A 22,602-nucleotide genomic window follows, 5' to 3' on the forward strand; every position below is an offset into this window, starting at 1 on the left:
GTTTCAAAAAGGAGACAAATGCTTTCTTAAAATGCTGCATATGGAAGACGTTAAACAGGGTCACTGAGAAAACTCTCTGAAGAGAAGCATGGATTTCAGCAGCAGCGAACGACAACAGCAATGAAAATGTTACTGCTATCTACAGTTATGAATGAAATATAAATGGAATAGGAGGAATAAGGACAACACTGTCACAGACATGAGCCAATCTCCAAGACTAGTCAACAAATCCACCACTGGTTTATCTAGTCATAGAAATAACACATCTTCCGAGAGATATGAAGCGGAGAATGTTTCCCTTCCATGTCGTCATGTTCAATGAATTATGGTACATTGGAACATTGAACTACAATTAGAGATGAGCGAACACTAAAATGCTCGGGTACTCGTTATTCGAGACGAACTTTTCCCGATGCTCGAGTGCTCGTCTCGAATAACGAACCCCATTGAAGTCAATGGGAGACTCGAGCATTTTTCAAGGGGACCAAGGCTCTGCACAGGGAAGCTTGGCCAAACACCTGGGAACCTCAGAAAAGGATGGAAACACCACGGAAATGGACAGGAAACAGCAGGGGCAGCATGCATGGATGCCTCTGAGGCTGCATAATCGCACCATTATGCCAAAATTATGGGCAACAGCATGGCCATGACAGAGTGACAGAATGAAGCTAGATAGCATCTAAAACATCCAATAATTGACCCTGACACTATAGGGGACGGCATGCAGAGGCAGCGGCAGCAGGCTAGAGAGTGTCATGGCGACATACCCTAAATGGACTCAGGCTTCAAACCAATGGGTGGCAGAGAGGAACCAAAGGAGGTGAGCAAGAAGCGCTCAAATAATATCGGTACATGATAAAAGTTTGCCAGTATATTTTGTGGATTACACAGCAGGGTGGCGACAAAGTTAACATGGAAGCCATGAAAACAACCCAAAATTCTGCCTGACACAGCTCGTTTGATAAGGGGACCATGTATGGAGGCAGTGAACTAGTAGTAGATTAAAGGTGCTGCAGTTAAAACTATGTTAGTTGGATCTTGGCATGGAGCTGGCGCTCCGCTGCCAGGCGAGCTTTCGCCAATCCAAGCCCCTGTCTATAGGCTACTCCCCAAACAGCACTTCTAAGAACCTTTTGTATAAGATCAAGTGTAGTAGCGTTCTTATAAGTTTAGGATATGGCGGGTGAGGGGAATGTAAACAGATGCGCAAGAAGCGCTGAAATAATATCCCTAAATGGTAAAAGTTTGCAAGTATATTTTGGGGATTACACAGCAGGGTGGCGACAAAGTTAACAACTTTGATGTGGAATGCCCTGTAATAGCTCTTGGGCGGTGTGCCTTTTATCGCCTAGGCTCAGCAGTTTCAGCACCGCCTGCTGTCGCTTAGCGACGGCACTGCTGCTGTGCCTAGAGCTACCGACTGATGGCGCCATGCCCACGGATGGTAATTCGGAGGAGGAGGAGGTGGAGGAGGGGTGGGAGGAGGTATAGTAGGCCTTTGAGACCTGGACCGAGGTAGGCCCCGCAATTCTCTGCGTCGGCAGTATATGACCAGCCCCAGGGTCAGACTCGGTCCCAGCCTGCACCAAGTTAAGTGTAGTAGCGTTCTTATAAGTTTGGGATATGGCGGGTGAGGGGAATGTAAACAGATGCGCAAGAAGCGCATGATGCGCATGGAGCTGGCGTTCCGCTGCCAGGCGAGCTTTCGCCAATCCAAGCCCCTGTCTCTAGGCTACTCCCCAAACAGCACTTCTAAGAACCTTTTGTATAAGATCAAGTGTAGTAGCGTTCTTATAAGTTTAGGATATGCCGGGTGAGGGGAATGTAAACAGATGCGCAAGAAGCGCTGAAATAATATCCCTAAATGGTAAAAGTTTGCCAGTATATTTTGTGGATAACACAGCAGGGTGGCGACAAAGTTAACAACTTTGATGTGGAATCCATGAAAACAACCCAAATTTCTGCCTGACACACCTCGTTTGATAAAGGGACGATGTATGGAGGCAGCTATATGGACGACTTTTGGAGGTAGCAATGGAGACAACGTGTGGAGGCTGCTATGGAGACAATTTAATTTGGATAGTGCCTGTATGTGGCAGTCCCAAACATTTTTCAAACCAGAGGAGCAGGTAGGTGGCCCTCCAGTAAAATGGGATAGATTGAGTGCCTGTATGTGGCAGTCCCAAAAATGTTTCAAACCAGAGGAGCAGGTAGGTGGCCCTCCAGTAAAATGGAATAGATTGAGTGCCTGTATGTGGCAGTCCCAAAAATTGTTCAAACCAGAGGAGCAGGTAGGTGGCCCTGCAGTAAAATGGAATAGATTGAGTGCCTGTATGTGGCAGTCCCAAAAATTGTTCAAACCAGAGGAGCAGGTAGGTGGCCCTGCAGTAAAATGGAATAGATTGAGTGCCTGTATGTGGCAGTCCCAAAAATGTTTCAAACCAGAGGAGCAGGTAGGTGGCCCTCCAGTAAAATGGAATAGATTGAGTGCCTGTATGTGGCAGTCCCAAAAATTGTTCAAACCAGAGGAGCAGGTAGGTGGCCCTGCAGTAAAATGGAATAGATTGAGTGCCTGTATGTGGCAGTCCCAAAAATTTTTTAAAACAGAGGACCGGGTAGGTGGCCCTCCAGAAAAATGGAATAGATTGAGTGCCTGTATGTGGCACTCACAAAAATTGTTTCAAACAGAGGACCGGGTAGGTGGCCCTCCAGAAAAATTAAATGCATGAAGTACTATAGCAAGAGCCAGTGGGCCCTGTCAAAAAATAGCCATTTTCCTCTGCTTTACTGTACAAAGAGGAGGAGAAGGAGGAAAATGAGGAGGAGGAGGAGGAGGAGTGGATCAATTATTCAGGTTGAGCTTCCTTCACCTGGTGGAGATTGGAAATTCTGAGAAATCCAGCCTTTATTCATTTTAATAAGCGTCAGCCTGTCAGCGCTGTCAGTCGACAGGCGTGTACGCTTATCGGTGATGATGCCACCAGCTGCACTGAAAACCCGCTCGGACAAGACGCTAGCGGCAGGGCAGGCAAGAACCTCCAAGGCGTACAGCGCCAGTTCGTGCCACATGTCCAGCTTTGAAACCCAGTAGTTGTAGGGAGCTGTGTGATCATTTAGGACGATGGTATGGTCAGCTACGTACTCCCTCACCATCTTTCTGTAAAGATCAGCCCTACTCTGCCGAGACTGGGGACAGGTGACAGTGTCTTGCTGGGGTGACATAAAGCTGGCAAAAGCCTTGTAAAGCGTACCCTTGCCAGTGCTGGACAAGCTGCCTGCTCGCCTACTCTCCCTCGCTACTTGTCCCGCAGAACTACGCACTCTGCCGCTAGCGCTGTCAGAAGGGAAATACTGTTTCAGCTTGTGCACCAGGGCCTGCTGGTATTCATGCATTCTCACACTCCTTTCCTCTCCAGGGATGAGAGTGGGAAGATTTTGCTTGTACCGTGGGTCCAGGAGAGTGAACACCCAGTAATCGGTGCTGGAATAAATTCTTTGAACGCGAGGGTCACGGGATAGGCAGCCTAGCATGAAATCTGCCATATGCGCCAGAGTACCAACGCGTAAGAATTCACTCCCCTCACTGGCCTGACTGTCCATTTCCTCCTCCTCCAACTCCTCCAACTCCTCTTCTTCTGCCCATACACGCTGAACAGTGAAGGACTCAACAATGGTCCCCTCTTGTGTCTCGCCAACATTCTCCTCCTCTTCCTCCTCATCCTCCTCCACCTCCACCTCCTCCGATATGCGCTGAGAAACAGACCTCAGGGTGCTTTGGCTATCAACAAGGGAATATTCTTCCCCCGTCTCTTGTGACGAGCGCAAAGCTTCCGACTTCATGCTGACCAGAGAGTTTTTCAACAGGCCAAGCAGTGGGATGGTGAGGCTGATGATGGCGGCATCGCCACTGACCATCTGTGTTGACTCCTCAAAGTTACTCAGCACCTGACAGATATCAGACATCCACGTCCACTCCTCATTGTAGACTTGAGGAAGCTGACTGACCTGACTACCAGTTCTGGTGGAAGTTGACATCTGGCAGTCTACAATCGCTCTGCGCTGCTGGTAAACTCTGGATAACATGGTCAGTGTTGAATTCCACCTCGTGGGCACGTCGCACAACAGTCGGTGAGCGGGCAGTTGGAGGCGGCGCTGCGCTGCCCTGAGAGTGGCAGCATCTGGGCTGGACTTCCTGAAATGCGCACAGATGCGGCGCACCTTCGTGAGCAAATCAGACAGATTGGGGTATGTCTTGAGGAAACGCTGCACTATCAGATTTAACACATGGGCCAGGCATGGCACATGTGTCAGTCTGCCGAGTTGCAGAGCCGCCACCAGGTTACGGCCGTTGTCACACACAACCATTCCCGGCTTGAGGTTCAGCGGTGCCAGCCACAGATCAGTCTGCGCCGTGATGCCCTGTAATAGCTCTTGGGCGGTGTGCCTTTTGTCGCCTAGGCTCAGCAGTTTGAGCACCGCCTGCTGTCGCTTAGCGACGGCACTGCTGCTGTGCCTAGAGCTACCGACTGATGGCGCCGTGCCCACGGATGGTAGTTCGGAGGAGGAGGTGGAGGAGGGGTGGGAGGAGGAGGAGGCATAGTAGGCCTGAAACACCTGGACCGAGGTAGGCCCCGCAATCCTCGGCGTCGGCAGTATATGAGCAGCCCCAGGGTCAGACTCGGTCCCAGCCTCCACCAAGTTAACCCAATGTGCCGTCAGCGATATATAGTGGCCCTGCCCGGCAGCACTCGTCCACGTGTCCGTGGTCAGGTGGACCTTGTCAGAAACGGCGTTGGTCAGGGCACGGATGATGTTGTCTGACACGTGCTGGTGCAGGGCTGGGACGGCACATCGGGAAAAGTAGTGGCGGCTGGGGACCGAATACCGAGGGGCGGCCGCCGCCATGAGGTTGCGAAAGGCCTCGGTCTCTACTAGCCTATAGGGCAGCATCTCCAGGCTAAGCAATCTGGAGATGTGCACATTAAGGGCTTGGGCGTGCGGGTGGGTTGCACTATATTTGCGTTTCCGCTCCAGCGTCTGGGGTATGGAGAGCTGAACGCTGGTGGATGCTGTGGAGGATCGTGGAGGCGACGATGGGGTTTTTGTGCCAGGGTCCTGGGCAGGGGGCTGACTAGCAGCTGACACAGGGGAAGGAGCAGTGGTGTGCACGGCCGGAGGTGAACGGGCTTGTTGCCACTGAGTGGGGTGCTTAGCATTCATATGCCTGCGCATACTGGTGGTAGTTAAGCTAGTAGTGGTGGAACCCCTGCTGAGCCTGGTTTGGCAAATGTTGCACACCACAGTCCGTCGGTCATCCGGTGTTTCCTTAAAGAACCTCCACACTTCTGAAGATCTAGCCCTCGCCGCAAGAGCCCTCACCACGGGAGCTTCACTAGTTGACAGTGGCGCTGATGCACCAGCTCTGGCCCTGCCTCTCCGTCTGGCCCCACCACTGCCTCTTCCAACCTGTTCAGGTCGAGGACTCTCCTCCGTCTCAGAAGCACTGTGTTCACCCGGCCTCTCAACCCAGCTTGGGTCTGTCACCTCATCATCCCCCGATCCCTCAGTCTGCTCCCCCCTCGGACTTCCTGCCCTGACAACAACTTCCCCACTGTCTGACAACCGTGTCTCCTCATCGTCGGACACCTCTTTACACACTTCCACTACGTCAAGAAGGTCATCATCACCCACAGACTGTGACTGGTGGAAAACCTGGGCATCGGAAAATTGCTCATCAGCAACCGGACAAGTGGTTTGTGACTGTGGGAAGGGTCCAGAAAACAGTTCCTCAGAGTATGCCGGTTCAAATGGCAAATTTTGCTGGGAGGGGGCAGACTGGGGGGGAGGAGGCTGAGGTGCAGGAGCTGGAGGAGTGCCGATTTCGGTGACATGGGTGGACTGCGTGGAAGACTGACTGGTGGACAAATTGCTCGAAGCATTGTCGGCAATCCACGACATCACCTGTTCGCACTGTTCTGGCCTCAACAGTGCTCTACCACGAGTCCCAGTAACTTCAGACATGAACCTAGGGAGTGTAGCTCTGCGGCGTTCCCCTGCTCCCTCATCAGCAGGTGGTGTCTCACCCCGCCCAGGACCACGGCCTCTGACCCCTGCAGTAGTTGGACGCCCACGTCCCCGCCCTCGTCCTCTACCCCTAGCCCTCGGGTTAAACATTTTTAAAATGAGAGTTATAACTTTTTTTTTTTTTTTACTTCTTTTTGTTTTTTTTTGGTGTTTTTTTGTGTTTTTTTTTTTTTGTGTTTTTTGTTTTTTTTTGAGTTTTTAAAACCAAACAATCCTATCCTATTGCTATGGCTATTTTCTAGCCAAGTATCAAAGGAAGCACACTACTATGCCAGATGAGATGACACTGAGTTATTGCCTAATAGAAATCCAACCCCTACTGAATTTTGCCACTTCGGCCTTTGCTATGGATATGTGCGCCACTAAGCGCAGAACACAGCGGTCGCAAGTCTCACTACAAATTGCTCAGAATTGGCAAGTACATGCACTGCAGAAACTACAGCCACCAGCAGATCAACCAGAAATCAAATATATAGAACGCTACTGTAGGCTTCAAGAAGCTGTTTGTATTCTCCTCTGGCTATTTTCTAGCCAAGTATCAAAGGAAGCACACTACTATGCCAGATGAGATGACACTGAGTTATTGCCTAATAGAAATCCAACCCCTACTGAATTTTGCCACTTCGGCCTTTGCTATGGATATGTGCGCCACTAAGCGCAGAACACAGCGGTCGCAAGTCTCACTACAAATTGCTCAGAATTGGCAAGTACATGCACTGCAGAAACTACAGCCACCAGCAGATCAACCAGAAATCAAATATATAGAACGCTACTGTAGGCTTCAAGAAGCTGTTTGTATTCTCCTCTGGCTATTTTCTAGCCAAGTATCAAAGGAAGCACACTACTATGCCAGATGAGATGACACTGAGTTATTGCCTAATAGAAATCCAACCCCTACTGAATTTTGCCACTTCGGCCTTTGCTATGGATATGTGCGCCACTAAGCGCAGAACACAGCGGTCGCAAGTCTCACTACAAATTGCTCAGAATTGGCAAGTACATGCACTGCAGAAACTACAGCCACCAGCAGATCAACCAGAAATCAAATATATAGAACGCTACTGTAGGCTTCAAGAAGCTGTTTGTATTCTCCTCTGGCTATTTTCTAGCCAAGTATCAAAGGAAGCACACTACTATGCCAGATGAGATGACACTGAGTTATTGCCTAATAGAAATCCAACCCCTACTGAATTTTGCCACTTCGGCCTTTGCTATGGATATGTGCGCCACTAAGCGCAGAACACAGCGGTCGCAAGTCTCACTACAAATTGCTCAGAATTGGCAAGTACATGCACTGCAGAAACTACAGCCACCAGCAGATCAACCAGAAATCAAATATATAGAACGCTACTGTAGGCTTCAAGAAGCTGTTTGTATTCTCCTCTGGCTATTTTCTAGCCAAGTATCAAAGGAAGCACACTACTATGCCAGATGAGATGACACTGAGTTATTGCCTAATAGAAATTCAACCCCTACTGAATTTTGCCACTTCGGCCTTTGCTATGGATATGTGCGCCACTAAGCGCAGAACACAGTGGTCGCAACTCTCACTACAAATTGCTCAGAATTGGCAAGTACATGCACTGCAGAAACTACAGCCACCAGCAGATCAACCAGAAATCAAATATATAGAACGCTACTGTAGGCTTCAAGAAGCTGTTTGTATTCTCCTATGGCTATTTTCTAGCCAAGTATCAAAGGAAGCACACTACTATGCCAGATGAGATGACACTGAGTTATTGCCTAATAGAAATCCAACCCCTACTGAATTTTGCCACTTCGGCCTTTGCTATGGATATGTGCGCCACTAAGCGCAGAACACAGCGGTCGCAAGTCTCACTACAAATTGCTCAGAATTGGCAAGTACATGCACTGCAGAAACTACAGCCACCAGCAGATCAACCAGAAATCAAATATATAGAACGCTACTGTAGGCTTCAAGAAGCTGTTTGTATTCTCCTATGGCTATTTTCTAGCCAAGTATCAAAGGAAGCACACTACTATGCCAGATGAGATGACACTGAGTTATTGCCTAATAGAAATCCAACCCCTACTGAATTTTCCCACTTCGGTCTTTGCTATGGATATGTGTGCCACTAAGAGCTAAACACAACGGTAGCAAGTCCCCCTGCTAATTCCTCACAAAATGGTAAAAGATGCAAATTAAAATAAAAAAAGTAGAATGTTATTGTAGCCCTAAGAAGGGCTGTTGGGTTCTTTGAGAATCACTCCTGCCTAACAGTAAGCTAATAGAACACCCTAACGCTTTCCCTGACCAGCAGCAGCTCTCTCCCTAGCGGCATCCAGAGACAGAATGATCCGAGCAGCGCGGCCAGCGGCTAGTCTATCCCAGGGTCACCTGATCTGGCCAGCCAACCACTGCTATCGACGTGTAAGGGTACCACGTCATGCTGGGTGGAGTGCAGAGTCTCCTGGCTTGTGATTGGCTCTGTTTCTGGCCGCCAAAAAGCAAAACGGCGGGAGCTGCCATTTTCTCGAGCGGGCGAAGTATTCGTCCGAGTAACGAGCAGTTTCGAGTACCCTAATGCTCGACCGAGCATCAAGCTCGGACGAGCATGTTCGCTCATCTCTAACTACAATGCATTTGAGGGTCCAGAGATCCTTATGAGTAGTGAAATCAATGCAATGCATATGTAACATTTCAGTCAAAAGGACCTTCATCAGACACAGACTGCAGTAAAGATAAAGAAAAAGCTGTATAATAGTATTCCGAGAGTACTGGTAATATGATATGACAAGGTATGCCACCACCATTATCATAGAATTACACTGGCAGTGTCACGGGTTGCCTGAGATCAAAGGGTATATGATGCATGCCTGGAACAAACCATGAAAGGTCCAAACCCAGGGACGAGGTTAATATACGGTATGGTTTAAAATGTATGCATTGTGAATATATGGAATAATAGATGAAATTGTTTTACTACTGAAGTTGGGGGTTGCTTAAAACATATGGTAGTGTGAACAGACAGATCTGCTTTTCATTGGAAATTAAAAGTGTTTTATTGTTACACCCCGGAATGTTTCCTCATGTTGGATTTCTAACATGAGTTAGAACATGGAGTTCAGGTGGGTGGTTTATTTTACCTATTTGCATTTGTGCAATTGCAGACATCGGGACTTCTCTGTTTTTTCCACAGGAAGCTCTACTTGGACTGGATAGATGCAAGCTATGATATATGAAATTTTCACTTAATACTATAATGGCCAACTTTACAAGTAATAATAATAATTATTATTTTATTTATATAGCGCACACAGATTACGCAGCGCTGCACAAAGCATGTCAAATTGGTCCCTGTCCCCAATGGGGCTCACAATCTAAACATCCTAACAGTATGTTTTGGAGTGTGGGAGGAAACCGGAGTACCCGGAGGAAACCCACGCAAACACGGAGAGAACATACAAACTCTTTGCAGATGTTGACCTGGGTGGGATTCGAACCCAGGACTCCAGTGCTGCAAGGCAGCGCTACTCACTCAGCCACCGTGCCGCCCACAAGTGAAACTACACCAGTAAGGATCTTGGTTTAGTCGGCTGAAGTTGCCCTTAAAGGGGTAGATTTATTTCTCATATTCCTTAGAACCATCAGAAAGAATAAGTACTTGCCCAGTGCTAGAGATCCAACATCAATTAAGAGAAGGCATTCAATTTAACATCATTGGAGATGGACTGCATCCTCTGTTTTACAAATGAATGTGGTGTAGCATGTGAAGAACCTTGCCAATACACATGGGCTCAAAGCCAAATGCTGCAAGACACATTCTCTGCTTCTCCCATCCATCGTATTCACAGCATCATCGTCACCATCATCAGCAACTGAGGAATCCATTTACTATAGGTAGATAAAATCTACCCCCCCCCCTCCTTTTCAATGTAACCCCACAGGAGTTGCAGTTCTCCCCTTTTACACCAACTCCATGAAAAGTACTCATAGACATGTACTATATTCAAAATATCCAACATGCAAAAAAATGGATTCTGGTGAAGATCTAAAATGGAATGTTTCTCTTTATGCTTGATTGTTTATAACTTAACAAAAATTGTTAGAATAATAATTTTAAAAAACTGAGCATCCCAGGAGTTGTAGTCCCCATAATACCCATAATGTGTATTAAAAATCCCATAATAACAGTCTAGATATGCTAGGAGTTGTAGTACATTTCCATATTACACCAGTCACCCTATATTGTCCCCTGCTATTCTGTAATAATAGCCTAGTCAAGCTTGTCACTATGTGGCTGGGGATGCATACAGGGCAGTATATAAGTGTTAGATAACTGGTGGTCTGACTGCTGGGACCTCCAAGCAAATTCACATTCAGACAACAAAACTATTTTTTTTTTAGTAAAGAAACCCATAATACTGCGAAAGGTATTGCTATTGAATTCCAAGCACTATTATATACCCTGTTTCCCCTAAAATAAGACATTCACTGAAAATAAGACCTAGTACAATTTTGTTTAGGCTAAGAAACGTAAGGCCTCCCCTGAAAAGAAGACCTAGCGGCAGTCATTGCTGCAGCTCCCCCCATGTCATACATTAGTATTAGTAAATCTTTTAGATGCTGCAGAAGGTAGTGACATGGGGAAGAATTCATGGAAGTAAATCACCGGCTGTTGTGCTGCAAATGTGATACCAGCAGCTACCAGGATAAGAAGGGTCATTTATGGAAAGTGCTTTTACTAAACATGAGAGATTGGGGCCAATTATTCTAATAGAAATGGAGTCACAAGAAATACAGCATGAAATTCAGAGTTTGGAGAGTCATAAGGAAGTTAGAGAAGTAGATTTTTTGTTCAACGATAAATGTAAATTCTTGTTCATGGAAAAATAAGACATCCCCTGAAAATAAGACCTAGTGCCTCTGTAGGAGCAAAAATTAATATAAGACACTGTCTTATTTGGGGGGAAACAGGGTAACACTTTAACTATCTGAGACTCCTGTCCTCATGGATTGTAATCTCTATGGAGCTGATGGAGATCGCAGCGCTCAGCATTTTCCGTAAGCTCCATAGCGATTAGTGGAGCAGAACGGTCATGCGCTGTCGTCTGCTCCATTAGTCTGACGGAGCGACAAGGGACCCCATCGGACCCCTTATTTTCAGAGTAAAATTATAATTACTATTATTTTTTTAAATATTGGCCGAATGTGGTATAAAAATAATAAAGAACGGAATCTTACCTCATTTCTTACCTCTGGTCTCTTCCTGGCTATAATGAATAATTTTATTAACCAGAAAATCTTTTTAAAATCTTTATATCCTAGTCCCGACTATAAGGGCAGGTCATCAGTATCTTAGTCCTGGACAGCCCTGTTGATTTACCTTGACAGAAACAGTTGTTTGACTAACTTTATAGTCATCAGGACACCTGCCAATGAAAGGAGGCCAACCAGCCAGGAGACTCCTGTAGAAAAGGTGCAGGGCAATCCAGCATGGCCTATTACCAGTGATTGCCAACACCTACAATTATGTAATACTCACAAATGTGCTAGAATACCCAAGCCATTCAGCATTCTCTTTCCATTATTATGAAATAACCTTTAATAACACATAACTCCAATCTAGTCAAAAAGAGCGCAGCAATAAAACAGGCTCAAAGTACATGCAAGTTCATATCTTCTCCCCATTCTCATTTCCCCAGAAGCCTACAAAGCACTTTTAAATACTTCATAATGCAATTTATATGAATACATTATGCAAATAAATGACTGGCCAGTATTAGAAGGTGTCTGACCAGGCAAAGTTTTCCAGCAATCAGCTGGATACGGTGTCCTCCATTCAGCAATTGCCTTGCTTAGGGCAAATTATTGGACTGCCTCCAACAGATAAGGAGGCAGTCGCTGAAAGAGACTGACTGTCACTTTGTCTGTGGGGAGATTTATCAGAAGTGTCAGAGCAGAACTGCTCTAGTTGCCCATGGTAACCAATCAGAGCTTGATTTCCTTTTTGCACAGCTGTTTATAATTACAGCCAATTTCTGGTTGGTTTCCATGGGCAACTTGAACAGTTTTACCTCGGACAAAAATCTCCCCCTCCCATCTCTGTATTCCTATCCACACATAATGGTCTTATACTCAATGCCTGTAGTAACCAATCACAGCTCAGAGCTCATATTAATGACCTGTGGCAGAAAAGCAGCCAATCATGGCTCAGACTCCAACTGCCACAGCAGCAGCAGTAGACAATGGTTTGCGTATATGGTGGTTAATAAATGTATTTTGGAAAGTGTGGGGTTAAAACGCATACACTCAGCTTTTTACTTTAAATGTAATGAAAAATCTAATAATAAAAGTACAATATTATAATTATTTACATTTCACATAAATTAGCAGCTTATACATTACTATTAGTTATTTAATTATTACTGCCATGCTATAATAATATACTCTTGTAGTTTAGTTATCATATACGATAGGGTTCAGAATCCTTAACAAGAACTATTTGTTAGGAATATTCTGCTGGACCAAGTTATTTAGTGGGGCTGTCAGGGTTCAGAAATTGGTCTCTGTCTGGGGGGCCTGGAAATGAAGTAGATATGACCTACTGAAAAGGAAGAATCTCATCTATTGTTATGAAACTACTGTAGTGTGAGTGATGGCTGAGGGAATCCACTCGCTGACATCCTGCACAATATCCTTTTACTATATTAGATGTGACAATTCAGCAATCAGAGCATCTATGAAATGTGCACATTTCATCCAGATAGTGCTTTAAACATCTCTTAAAAAATGTTACACAAGGAAAGTCCAAAATAGCACACTTCAAGAAAATGGTGGTAGGTGCCAGCTCTCTAGGGCCAGGCCTTGGGTCCTCCAGTAAATAACATCAGCACTCCCAGGAGTCCAAATGTGGAGGAAAAAAGTACAGACGGTCCCCTACTTAAGAACACCTGACTTACAGACGAGCCCTAGTTAAAAACTGGCCTCTGGATGTTGGTAATTTACTGTACTTTAGTCCCAGGCTACAATAAACATCTATAATAGTTATAAAACATGTCTGTAATTAAGATTTATTGTTAATCCTGGGTCTTGTGACAATCCAACAATTTTAAAATCCAATTGTCACAGAGACCAAAATATACAGTTCCGACTTACATACAAATTCAACTTAAGAACAAATCTACAGAACCTACCTTGTACGTAACACGGGGACTGCAATACTGCTGTATTTTTGAATACATTGAATAAAGAGGACTACTATTTTTGATGAAGTCATAAAAATGTTTGATTTCAAACTTGCTCAAAGTGTATTGAGCTAGCAAAAAACAGAAGATAAAGTAAACCTCCAAGCATCTTTAAAGGTAACGTGCACTAAAAAAAAAATATGTTCTTTTTACATGGTTTTGTCTGGGTGGTGCAGTATTGTTTTATGGTTACAATTACTGACATAAATTAACGGCAGTGAGGCAGACCATCTAACCTTATGCTTACATAGAGTAAACTAGACAGTAATGATGTGTCAGATGTAGTCTACATGATTTTCCAACACGTATTAAAAACATGTAGGAAGTTGAAGAGAAAATAACAGTTCAAAGCAGAACTAGAGGCTGAGACCTTAGCAAGAGAGGTTACAAAAGAAAGTGTGGGTCCCCAAGATGAGATGCAGAATCATATACCTGAAATAGGATTCAATAGGACAGCATAGCAGAAAAAAAATGGGAAGTGGTGATTGACTCCTACTCAAGAGCAAATTTAAAGTTTAAAGGATATCTACCACTAGATTACTGGTGGTAGAGTGTCACAATTAGGTTGCTTGTTCTGTGTAGGGGATGGGGGGGACTACAAGTTTTCCGGCATCTTTAAGAATGAAATATTAACTCATATTAAATCAGCAGGAGGCGCACAGGCTGGCGCGCCAGAGTGCCTCTCGGCTTCCACGGCTTTTAATTTGTGCACGTTCCCCCGCTGCAAGCCTCCTCCTGCTGCCGGCCGGGGAACAAGGAGAGAGCGCACGCCCCGCTCTCTCCGCGCCCGGCTCTAACGTCACCGGCCGATCCCAATTCCCTGGCCGGAAGAAGGAGGAGGCTTGTAGTGGGGCGGGGGCGTGCATAAATTAAAAGCTGGGCAAGCCGAGAGACGCTCGGGAGTGTCAGCCTTAGTGCCTCAGTCTGTTTTACAAAGTTAATATTTCGTTATTAAAGATGCCAGAAAACTTGAAAAAACAGTCCCCCCCATCCCCTAGACCAGTGTTGGCAACCTTTGGCACTGGTGTCAGAGGCGGCACTCGGAGCCCTCTCTGTGGGCACCCAGGCCATCGCCCCAGCATGAAGTTCACCAGACAGGACTCAAAGAATTTTCCTATAGAATCTTTCTACAATGATAGATGAATTTGCCCTCCTCTTTTCAACTGTGTTGGTGTCCTTGGGAGGCTGAACGATTGAAAGTTGTCAAAGAACAAAGAGAAATACATTACCGCTTAAATTGCTGTGCTGGTACTTTGCTATAAATAAGTGGCTTTTGGTTGAAGTTTGGGCACTCCAGCTCTAAAAGGTTCGCCATCACTGCCCTAGACGGAACAAACAGCCTAAATAGGACAGTCTACCACAAATAATTTGGTGGTAGAGGTCCTTGAATGCAAGCAGCGATTCATTATTGACAACAGACCCTTAAAGTGTGATAAGCAACACAGACCTTGCAGTGTGAAATGTAAGCCAGGAGGTATACACATATTTGTAGACTCAAAATAAAACTGCCATGGTCAGATCTCATATTCTCAGGAAGCCATTCAATTCTGTTGGAAACAATACTTTTCTGTAGACATGGCACATGGCAGAGCCAACCAGTAGACTAGTCTGTACTCATAGGATCAAATACTATAGGTGAAACCAGCACTGGCACAGATATAACTTCCATTATGCAAATGCCAAATAAACCAATACAACCGCCCATATTTCAAGGCAACAAACAGCCCCATCCCCAAATATCACACACTCTTATAATCAGTCAGTGCTGTATTCCCATCTTTATGAACAGTGTAGAAAATATAACTAAAGGTCAATCATCCTGTGCAGAAGAAACACTGAGTCACAAGTGTTTAACAGCTGGAACATACTATATAATTTTCACATGAGCTGCCCGAGTGTAGCTTAAACAGTTTTAATGTTCCTCCTATTACCAAGGGAAAGTTTAATTCTAATTATACATATTTAGCACAGTGGCTGCAGAGAAGAGGACTGTCAATCTCAATAAAGCCTTTGCATCCTATCCCATTCCTGCAAAGCTATATAGCCAGTGGCTCACGTACCTTCCCAGTTCTTCTCCAATGTCGTAATAATCCTCCAGGTTTTCTTGTCTGAACACTGTCATGGTGTCTCACTGCCCTGTACAAGCCCACCACAATCAAATTGCCGGAATCAATGGACATCTTACATTTCCTGTATGGGAAAAGAAAACTTTATATTGTATTTTTATTTACAACAGGCTTATTTACAAATAGAACACATATTTACTTTACAGTTTTACTCATCTGAACAGTTATAGCACTGAGGGAAAACCCAAGGTTTACGTTTTGTGCAGTGTGAGGATGGATGCCACAAACAATACATCTGGTGTTATTCATTCATGCATTGTCATCTTCATTATGGCATTACAGGTCGCACATTGTTTTCATCTGAACTGCCTGAGATTTATGTGTCTCTTGTTCTAGGTCTTTATATGTGAGGCTATAACTTGTTTGCAGATTATTATACATTTGCCACTATCTGTATTTTTACTGCCACTGTATATATCTGTTAGTTGATATACTTGTTATCGCTAAGTATAAAAAAAGAAAACCTATAAGAAGAGATTTGAAAAAGAAAATACAACATGTGAGATTGATATCAGAGACATCTTTTTCGGGTTTGCTCTGGATAAAAGTGATAAACCATCCTAAAGATAGGTAATAAATATTAAAATTATGGGGCCCTTCAGATCACCTGTTCTCTGCAGCTTATACACAGAGAATTAAGAACAAGAAGCTGTAAGCTCCGTTCTCTGTGCAGAATAAGGACTGGTTAGCAGTCCACTACACTCAAAATGGAGCTGTCTGCTTCCTGTTTCAGTCTTTGTGTATGAACTACTTAGAAGAGCTGATCTGTGGGGGTGCTGGGTATTGGCTCTACCAGATAATTTGGACTTATCCTGTATGGGAACGTCAGAAAAGTGTCTGAAGCCATATTGATTACCGTATGTTTTGGACTATAAGGCGCACTAAAAATCCTTTGATTTTCTCAGAAATCAAAGGTGCGCCTTATAGTCCTGTGCGTCTTATATATGAACCGTACTTACAGCCAACAGCTGCCTTGAACTGTGCACAGATCTGCCACCTGCTGGTCATTCATCCTTATAATAAGGTGCGCCTTATACTCCGGTGCGCCTTATATATGAACCTTGACGTTTTAGCAGGCTTTTATTGATGGTCCTCCTTATACTCCGGTGCGCCTTATAGTCCGAAAAATACTGTATATCATACACATCAGTTTTGCAGTTTTATTCTAGTTTCATTTTGTTTGAGATATTTACTTTTTTTTTTAAATGCATTGCAAAAAAAAAAAAACAACTAGCTGTAGGAATGCAGTCTTCAGGCCTCTGCCAAATACCAGAAAACACTATAAAAACTGGAAACAATACTGCAAAAGACATAAAAATGGCTTTCTGTATGGTTCTGTATGCCCTCATTTCCAGCCAGTTATTGTCAAAACGACTAGAACAGGATCTGTAGCATTTAGGTGACTGTGGTAATGTAATATAATGTAGAACATCTCTGTAAACCAATGAAACCAATAAATGAACTAGGTCAAATTGTCAGAGCCCGTTTTTTGGGGTACGATGGGGTGCTTTCTATCCAACGTTTGATACCTGCAATTCACTGGCAGGTGATGTCACAGTAAACACCATCACCTGCCAATGGTTATATAAACTACAGAAAATGCATTATCCAGAAAATACCATGGAATTTCAGCCAAAAGCAGAAGAAACGACAGCACAACTCAACTACAACAAAAAAATGGAGAAGTGATAACCAGACAACGATTTACTGGGGATATTTTCTTCATCTTCCTGGTAGGACGTCTGATGGCATGTCTCCGCTAACTAATAGCTAATAACTTTATCATATATAAATCAATAAATTATTAATTGCCAGGAAATTACTGACAGGCTTTGGGAGCTAGAAAAACTTGTACATAGGAAAACAATGCAAAGCACTTCCATGATTTACATAGCTTGCAAATAAAGAGCCATAACACACACAGAAAAGTTTCACTTCCTTCAACTTGTTTTTATGTCAGATATAGATGTAGATGTGTGATAGAGAGATAAGCTTCCACCATATGAGAATTAAACTGTAACAGCTCCATAAAAGCCCTGACCTATCATATATAGACAGGATATATAGATAGATAGAGGCAGTCCCCTACTTAAGGACACCCGACTTACAGACAGACCCCTCTGACCTCTGGTAAAGCTTTCTGAATGCTTTACTATAGTCCCAGATTGCAATAATCAGCTGTAAGGTGTCTGTAATGAAGCTTTATTGATAATCCTTGTTTCCATTACAGCAAAAAATGTTTAAACTCCAATTGTCACTGGGACCAAAATTTTTTTTGTCTGGATCTACAATTATAAAATATACAGTTTCGACTTGCATACAAATTCAACTTAAGAACAAACAATCTGGACCCTATCTTGTACATAACCCGGGGACTGCCTGTATATAGATATACATACACACACAAACATACATACATAATTTCCATTATTACACTGGTATAGTTCAGCAGGGATACAGCAGTATACAAAAAGGGACTGATGATGCTAGAATGTACTGTGCTAAAGTGGGGCTGATGAATGGCAAGTATGGGCCCCTACCATTAAAGGGGTAAGTATAATATCCTAATAGGGTCAACCATATTATATTGACCCTGTTAGAATTTGGCTTCCTGTGACATCCTGTGTCCTTCTGCAGTTTGAGGGGGCCGTGCAGACAGTAATCCCCTCCATGATTCCCACTCCCATCAGCAACCACAAATATTGGAGTGGCTATCATGGAGAGGATGTGCAGAAAGTAATAACACTATTGGGCACCTATATTTAACCTTTTAAAGTTTGGGATTAGCTGATAACCACTTTAATATAAACAATGGATTTTTCTGTATAAACCATTTGCAAAAGTGCAACAGTAACTAGTGGGGGATAGATGTTTTGTAGTAAATTACTCACATAATTGTCAAGAATGCTGATTGCAACTTCATGTGAATGCTGTGCCTTATTTTAAGAACAGAGGCCATTGCCGGATGAATTGTGCTGAACCAAAGGAAAGGACTGAGGTAAGTACACATTTTTTCTTATTTTGGCACCACCAATAATAAGATCTGCCCCAATGCGTTTCTGCGGAATGTTTTCTCTAACCTCTAATATTTTTTTTTCTCTATTCCTCTAATATGTTTTAATTCCACATTATATCGCAGTTTTGGAAACTATCTTTCTAAATTATCCTGTGTCGAAATATACAGCATTTAAATATACATATTATTTCAATTACATGCAAAGACAGAACAGGTGAAGATTTTCAGAATCTATACATACACACACATGTAAAACTATGTACTGGCTCCATATCTGGTAGTTAAAAAACTTTCACAGACAGCGGACATAAAATGTAGTTATTGAGTAGGACTCGTTACCTCTGATGACATGTCACTTAGTGACTACTTGCATAAATCATATATACAATCATATATGTATATATACACTTTGTAGCAAAATGAAGATATGGTATCTAACTCATGAAACACTAATTCTTGAGCATCTTTTCTTATATCATCCCTCTTATCCCTCTGGGAAATATATGAATTATTAGAACTGTAGGCACACCACCAACAGGTAACACAGTTTGATTGTGTCCTCTCTACATTGTGGTGGTATATTATAACACAATATAATTTATTTGGAATTTCTTGTTTAGTACATATATTAAGAATTCCTTGTCTAGTATTAGGACGGTAATACATGGCCAATGGTTTCTCGAGATGTTCTTTGTGTTGAAGGCTGATCTACTATAAAGAACAAGTAATTTACAGTGAAATGTACATTTCACATGTTTTCTGTAAGTGATCTGCTTTCTTATGTACACTGCATTCATGTTAGGATAACATTTAGCTGAAAAGCTCCTCTTGATGTTTGACTACAGTGCAAAGTCTCTATAGGAAGTTGAATTACTCCATATTCTGCTACTGTAAAATGCTAATATTTTGTATCCAATGGTGGAAGTCTTGTAATATAATAATGGTTTGTTTCTGTGGATACAATATTACTTTTTATAACAATTGTTAAACTAAATGCAGTGGTTATTTTAAAGAAATGTTCACTAAAAGACAGAATCTCTGGGAATACCCAGGAATACACCAAGGGGTTTCCCAGACTGGACAAAAAAAACAGCATCACATCCAATATCATCATGGGTGAAAGCCCAATACCAGTGACTCGCCAGCCTACAAGACCAGGGTGATCCAAGACTGCATCATTGCACTGCCACGAGGAATGTTGTTGTCACCTCTTCACAGGTGACACACTTAACGCATCGTTATCTTAGTGGTGCCACCTCTTATTTCTTCTCACCCATATTACATAGATTAGTGGTGGCGAACCTATGGCACTGGTACCAGAGACAGCACTCTGAGACCTCTCTGTGGGCACACGGGCTGTCTCCCAGGCACAGAGTTTGCCAGACATGGCGCCTTCCTGCAGTTTCAGGCAGCCCAAGTAGTGCCCTGCTATTTTAAAGTGACCCATCCTGTGCTGCTTGGTCCTGTCCGAAGAGTGAGAAGGTGTGGACAGGGTCGGATTGGAGGCCAAAGATTCTGGTAGCAATAAGTTTGTTGCTGCCTAAATTGCTGTGTTGGCACTTTGGGAAAAGCTTGTGTGTTTTGAGTCCCGTTTTGGGCACTCGATCTCTAAAAGGTTTGCCATCACTGACATAGATTATAGCTCTCTGTGTAACTACGATCTCAGCTCAGACTCTACCATAGAAGGAGCAATAAGGTATTCCCGTAAATTTTAATTTAACCCAAAAAACTAGGGATATCCTCAAAAATCTTTACTATTATCTTCTACATCGGCTGATTTCTTCCATCTCTGTGGATTTCGCACCTTCCCCCATTTTTTCCTACCTCCAAGATATCCAACTACCATTAAAAAGATTTATAAAGTCACAGTCCCAAGAAACTTGTCCATTACCAACATTTCTTCCGCCAGTTCTTCTGGAATCCATGTGACCGATCCAATGCATTTTTCTAATATGAAATGACCATTGGTGTATTCAGCTTTTCTGTGACCAGGTATTACAGTCAAAAATGTTTCTCCTATCCCCATCTCCGGTCATGGCAACACAAGGCATGCTACACACGTGCCCAGCTTTTCTGGCACATCCTCACACCCATTTTACATTGTAGCAATTCTGCAGTTATTGTCTATCTCCCTCATACTGAAAAGTTGTCACCCAAAGTGTACCATGACCATTACGTGAAATTTTTGTTAAAAGAAAAAAAAGGTAAGATTTATGTGGGGTCATTGTACACACACGTGTATATTATATATATGTATGCCCACCTTTATCCACTGAGATAATAGAGTCTGCATCAGGAATTCAGTAGCCCAGCCCTGGATGCGTGTGGCCAGCCATACAGATGGGCTGACTGCAGTACGTATATGGCATATGGGGTTGGGATCATACCTGACACATAGTAATAGGATCCTCAGCACAGATCCATCACTATTATCAGACAATGATAGGATTCCTATTACTGAACACCATCATCCTCAGTGGTCTGCGGGGTGCATCCTCACATCTCAGCTCTGTGGCTGCCCCCCATATCATGGTGGGGTACACAATAAAGCCCAGCCTTTTCTATCAGTGCCAAAAGATAGGAGCCTGCCCCTTCTTCCCAATCACCGAGGCTGCAATAGCAACAAGAGAAGCGGAGAGCATAGGAAAGGGAGCTCGGGCTTACCAGACAATACCAGGGCGCCATAGGGCTGCAGGGGACAATGCTCAGGAACAACATGCGTCCAGCCTGGAGCTGCAATGTCCTCTCCGTGCTGTCCAACGGGCTGACACCAGCACAGCCACCAGCGCTGCCGGGGAGTGCACTGACTGGAGGAGGAGGAGGGCTGTGAGGGAGGGAGAGGAGGGCTGTGAGGAGGAGGAGGCGGCGGGCTCTCATGGGGAGGGGTGAGGGGAGAGAGTGGCAGGTACACCGCTGTGTGAGGAGGGAGAGCTCACAACATCCTAACCTCAGGGCTCTAGTACACACAATGGCAACTTGTTACATGCCAGGAAGTACAACACCTCTGAGATGCTTCATCTTATTTCCTACTGGAACCCTTACTGCTTCTAGGTACGTTAGGGCTAGGTTCACACAAGATTATTTTTACTCCTTTTTTTTTCTCAACGATTTTTTCACAGTCCTTCTGTTAATTACAACAGATAGAAATGTATTGCATTGGTGGGTTGTGATGGCAGCTGTTGTACTGGGGATATCTTTGCACCTCTGCGCCATTGTTCAGTGGAGCACATTCACTAAGGGCTTTGCGCCAGTTTTCTGGCTGACTTTGCACGTTCTTTCTAGTGGAAACTGCTTACACAGCTATTTAAGAAGTGTCTGCACCATAAATGTGTCGCACGCGACTGTCTTGTGGCGCACCTGCACTAGGTGCCATGTGACATATTAGGTGGTGTTCCGTATTCAGTCGGACCGTGCGCCGGATTTAACTTTAGTCTTTCGCACCCCCTATGTTAAAGGTGCACCACAAAACAGTTGGTGAACTGTGTCAGGCCAGTGCACCGATCATTATACACAGGCAAAGCACTTTTAGTGCAGTTTCCCACATTCTTAGTAAATGTGCCCCACTATCTGCATAGAAGCGGAACCGTGATGTGGTGTCATTTCCATACTTCTTCTGAAGAAACACCTTTCTAAGAAGTTTGCAGTACATTGGATTATCATAACCCAGCCCTGGCACTGATACCCATGCAAAGCTCAGATCCTGGGTGTTTAACCCCTTTGACACTGCGTTCAAACATGGACAGCAGTGTCTAATCTGGTGAAGAGGGAGTGAGCTCCCCCACCAACCCATCAATACCCCTCAGCAGCAATCACAGAATGTAGGCAGTCTAGGGGTCCTAATCGTACTCTATACTCATATAATGTGCGACACATTGATAAATTGATAAATCTGGCCATGATTAAGGACAGGTAAACTGTCTGAAACGCGTAGGCGATCACCGTCTTTCTGAGTGGATTTGTTATTGCCATATATGCTTGAATAAAGAAAACATTTTTAGACCGTGGATCCTGGCTGGACCATCAATCACTTGCCACATATCTTCCATACCCCAGCAGAGGGTTGGCCCTTGCCGGATGCGGTCTCCTATTTGAAGGTGACCTGGCATTTTCTCCTCTTACACATTGATAAATCTACCCCTGGGATTTCTGTAATGTATTTACCGGTAT

The 22,602-nt window shown here is 44.0% G+C and overlaps 1 protein-coding gene across 1 annotated transcript in view; it reads right to left on the reverse strand.

The window, feature by feature from the left end:
• Nucleotides 1–21,333, reverse strand: part of DAPK1 (death associated protein kinase 1) — a 117,409-nt gene extending 96,076 nt beyond the window's left edge. Inside the window, exons 1-2 of the mRNA XM_072150850.1 lie at nucleotides 21,100–21,333; nucleotides 15,354–15,483 (exon numbers count right to left, since the gene is read on the reverse strand). Of these exons, the coding sequence (XP_072006951.1) occupies nucleotides 15,354–15,415 (62 nt within the window). The 5' untranslated portion in view covers nucleotides 15,416–15,483; nucleotides 21,100–21,333. The remainder of the gene's footprint in view (nucleotides 1–15,353; nucleotides 15,484–21,099) is intronic.
• Nucleotides 21,334–22,602: the final 1,269 nt, after the last annotated feature.

This window comes from Engystomops pustulosus, chromosome 1 (assembly GCF_040894005.1).
Source record: "Engystomops pustulosus chromosome 1, aEngPut4.maternal, whole genome shotgun sequence".
NCBI lineage: Eukaryota > Metazoa > Chordata > Amphibia > Anura > Leptodactylidae > Engystomops > Engystomops pustulosus.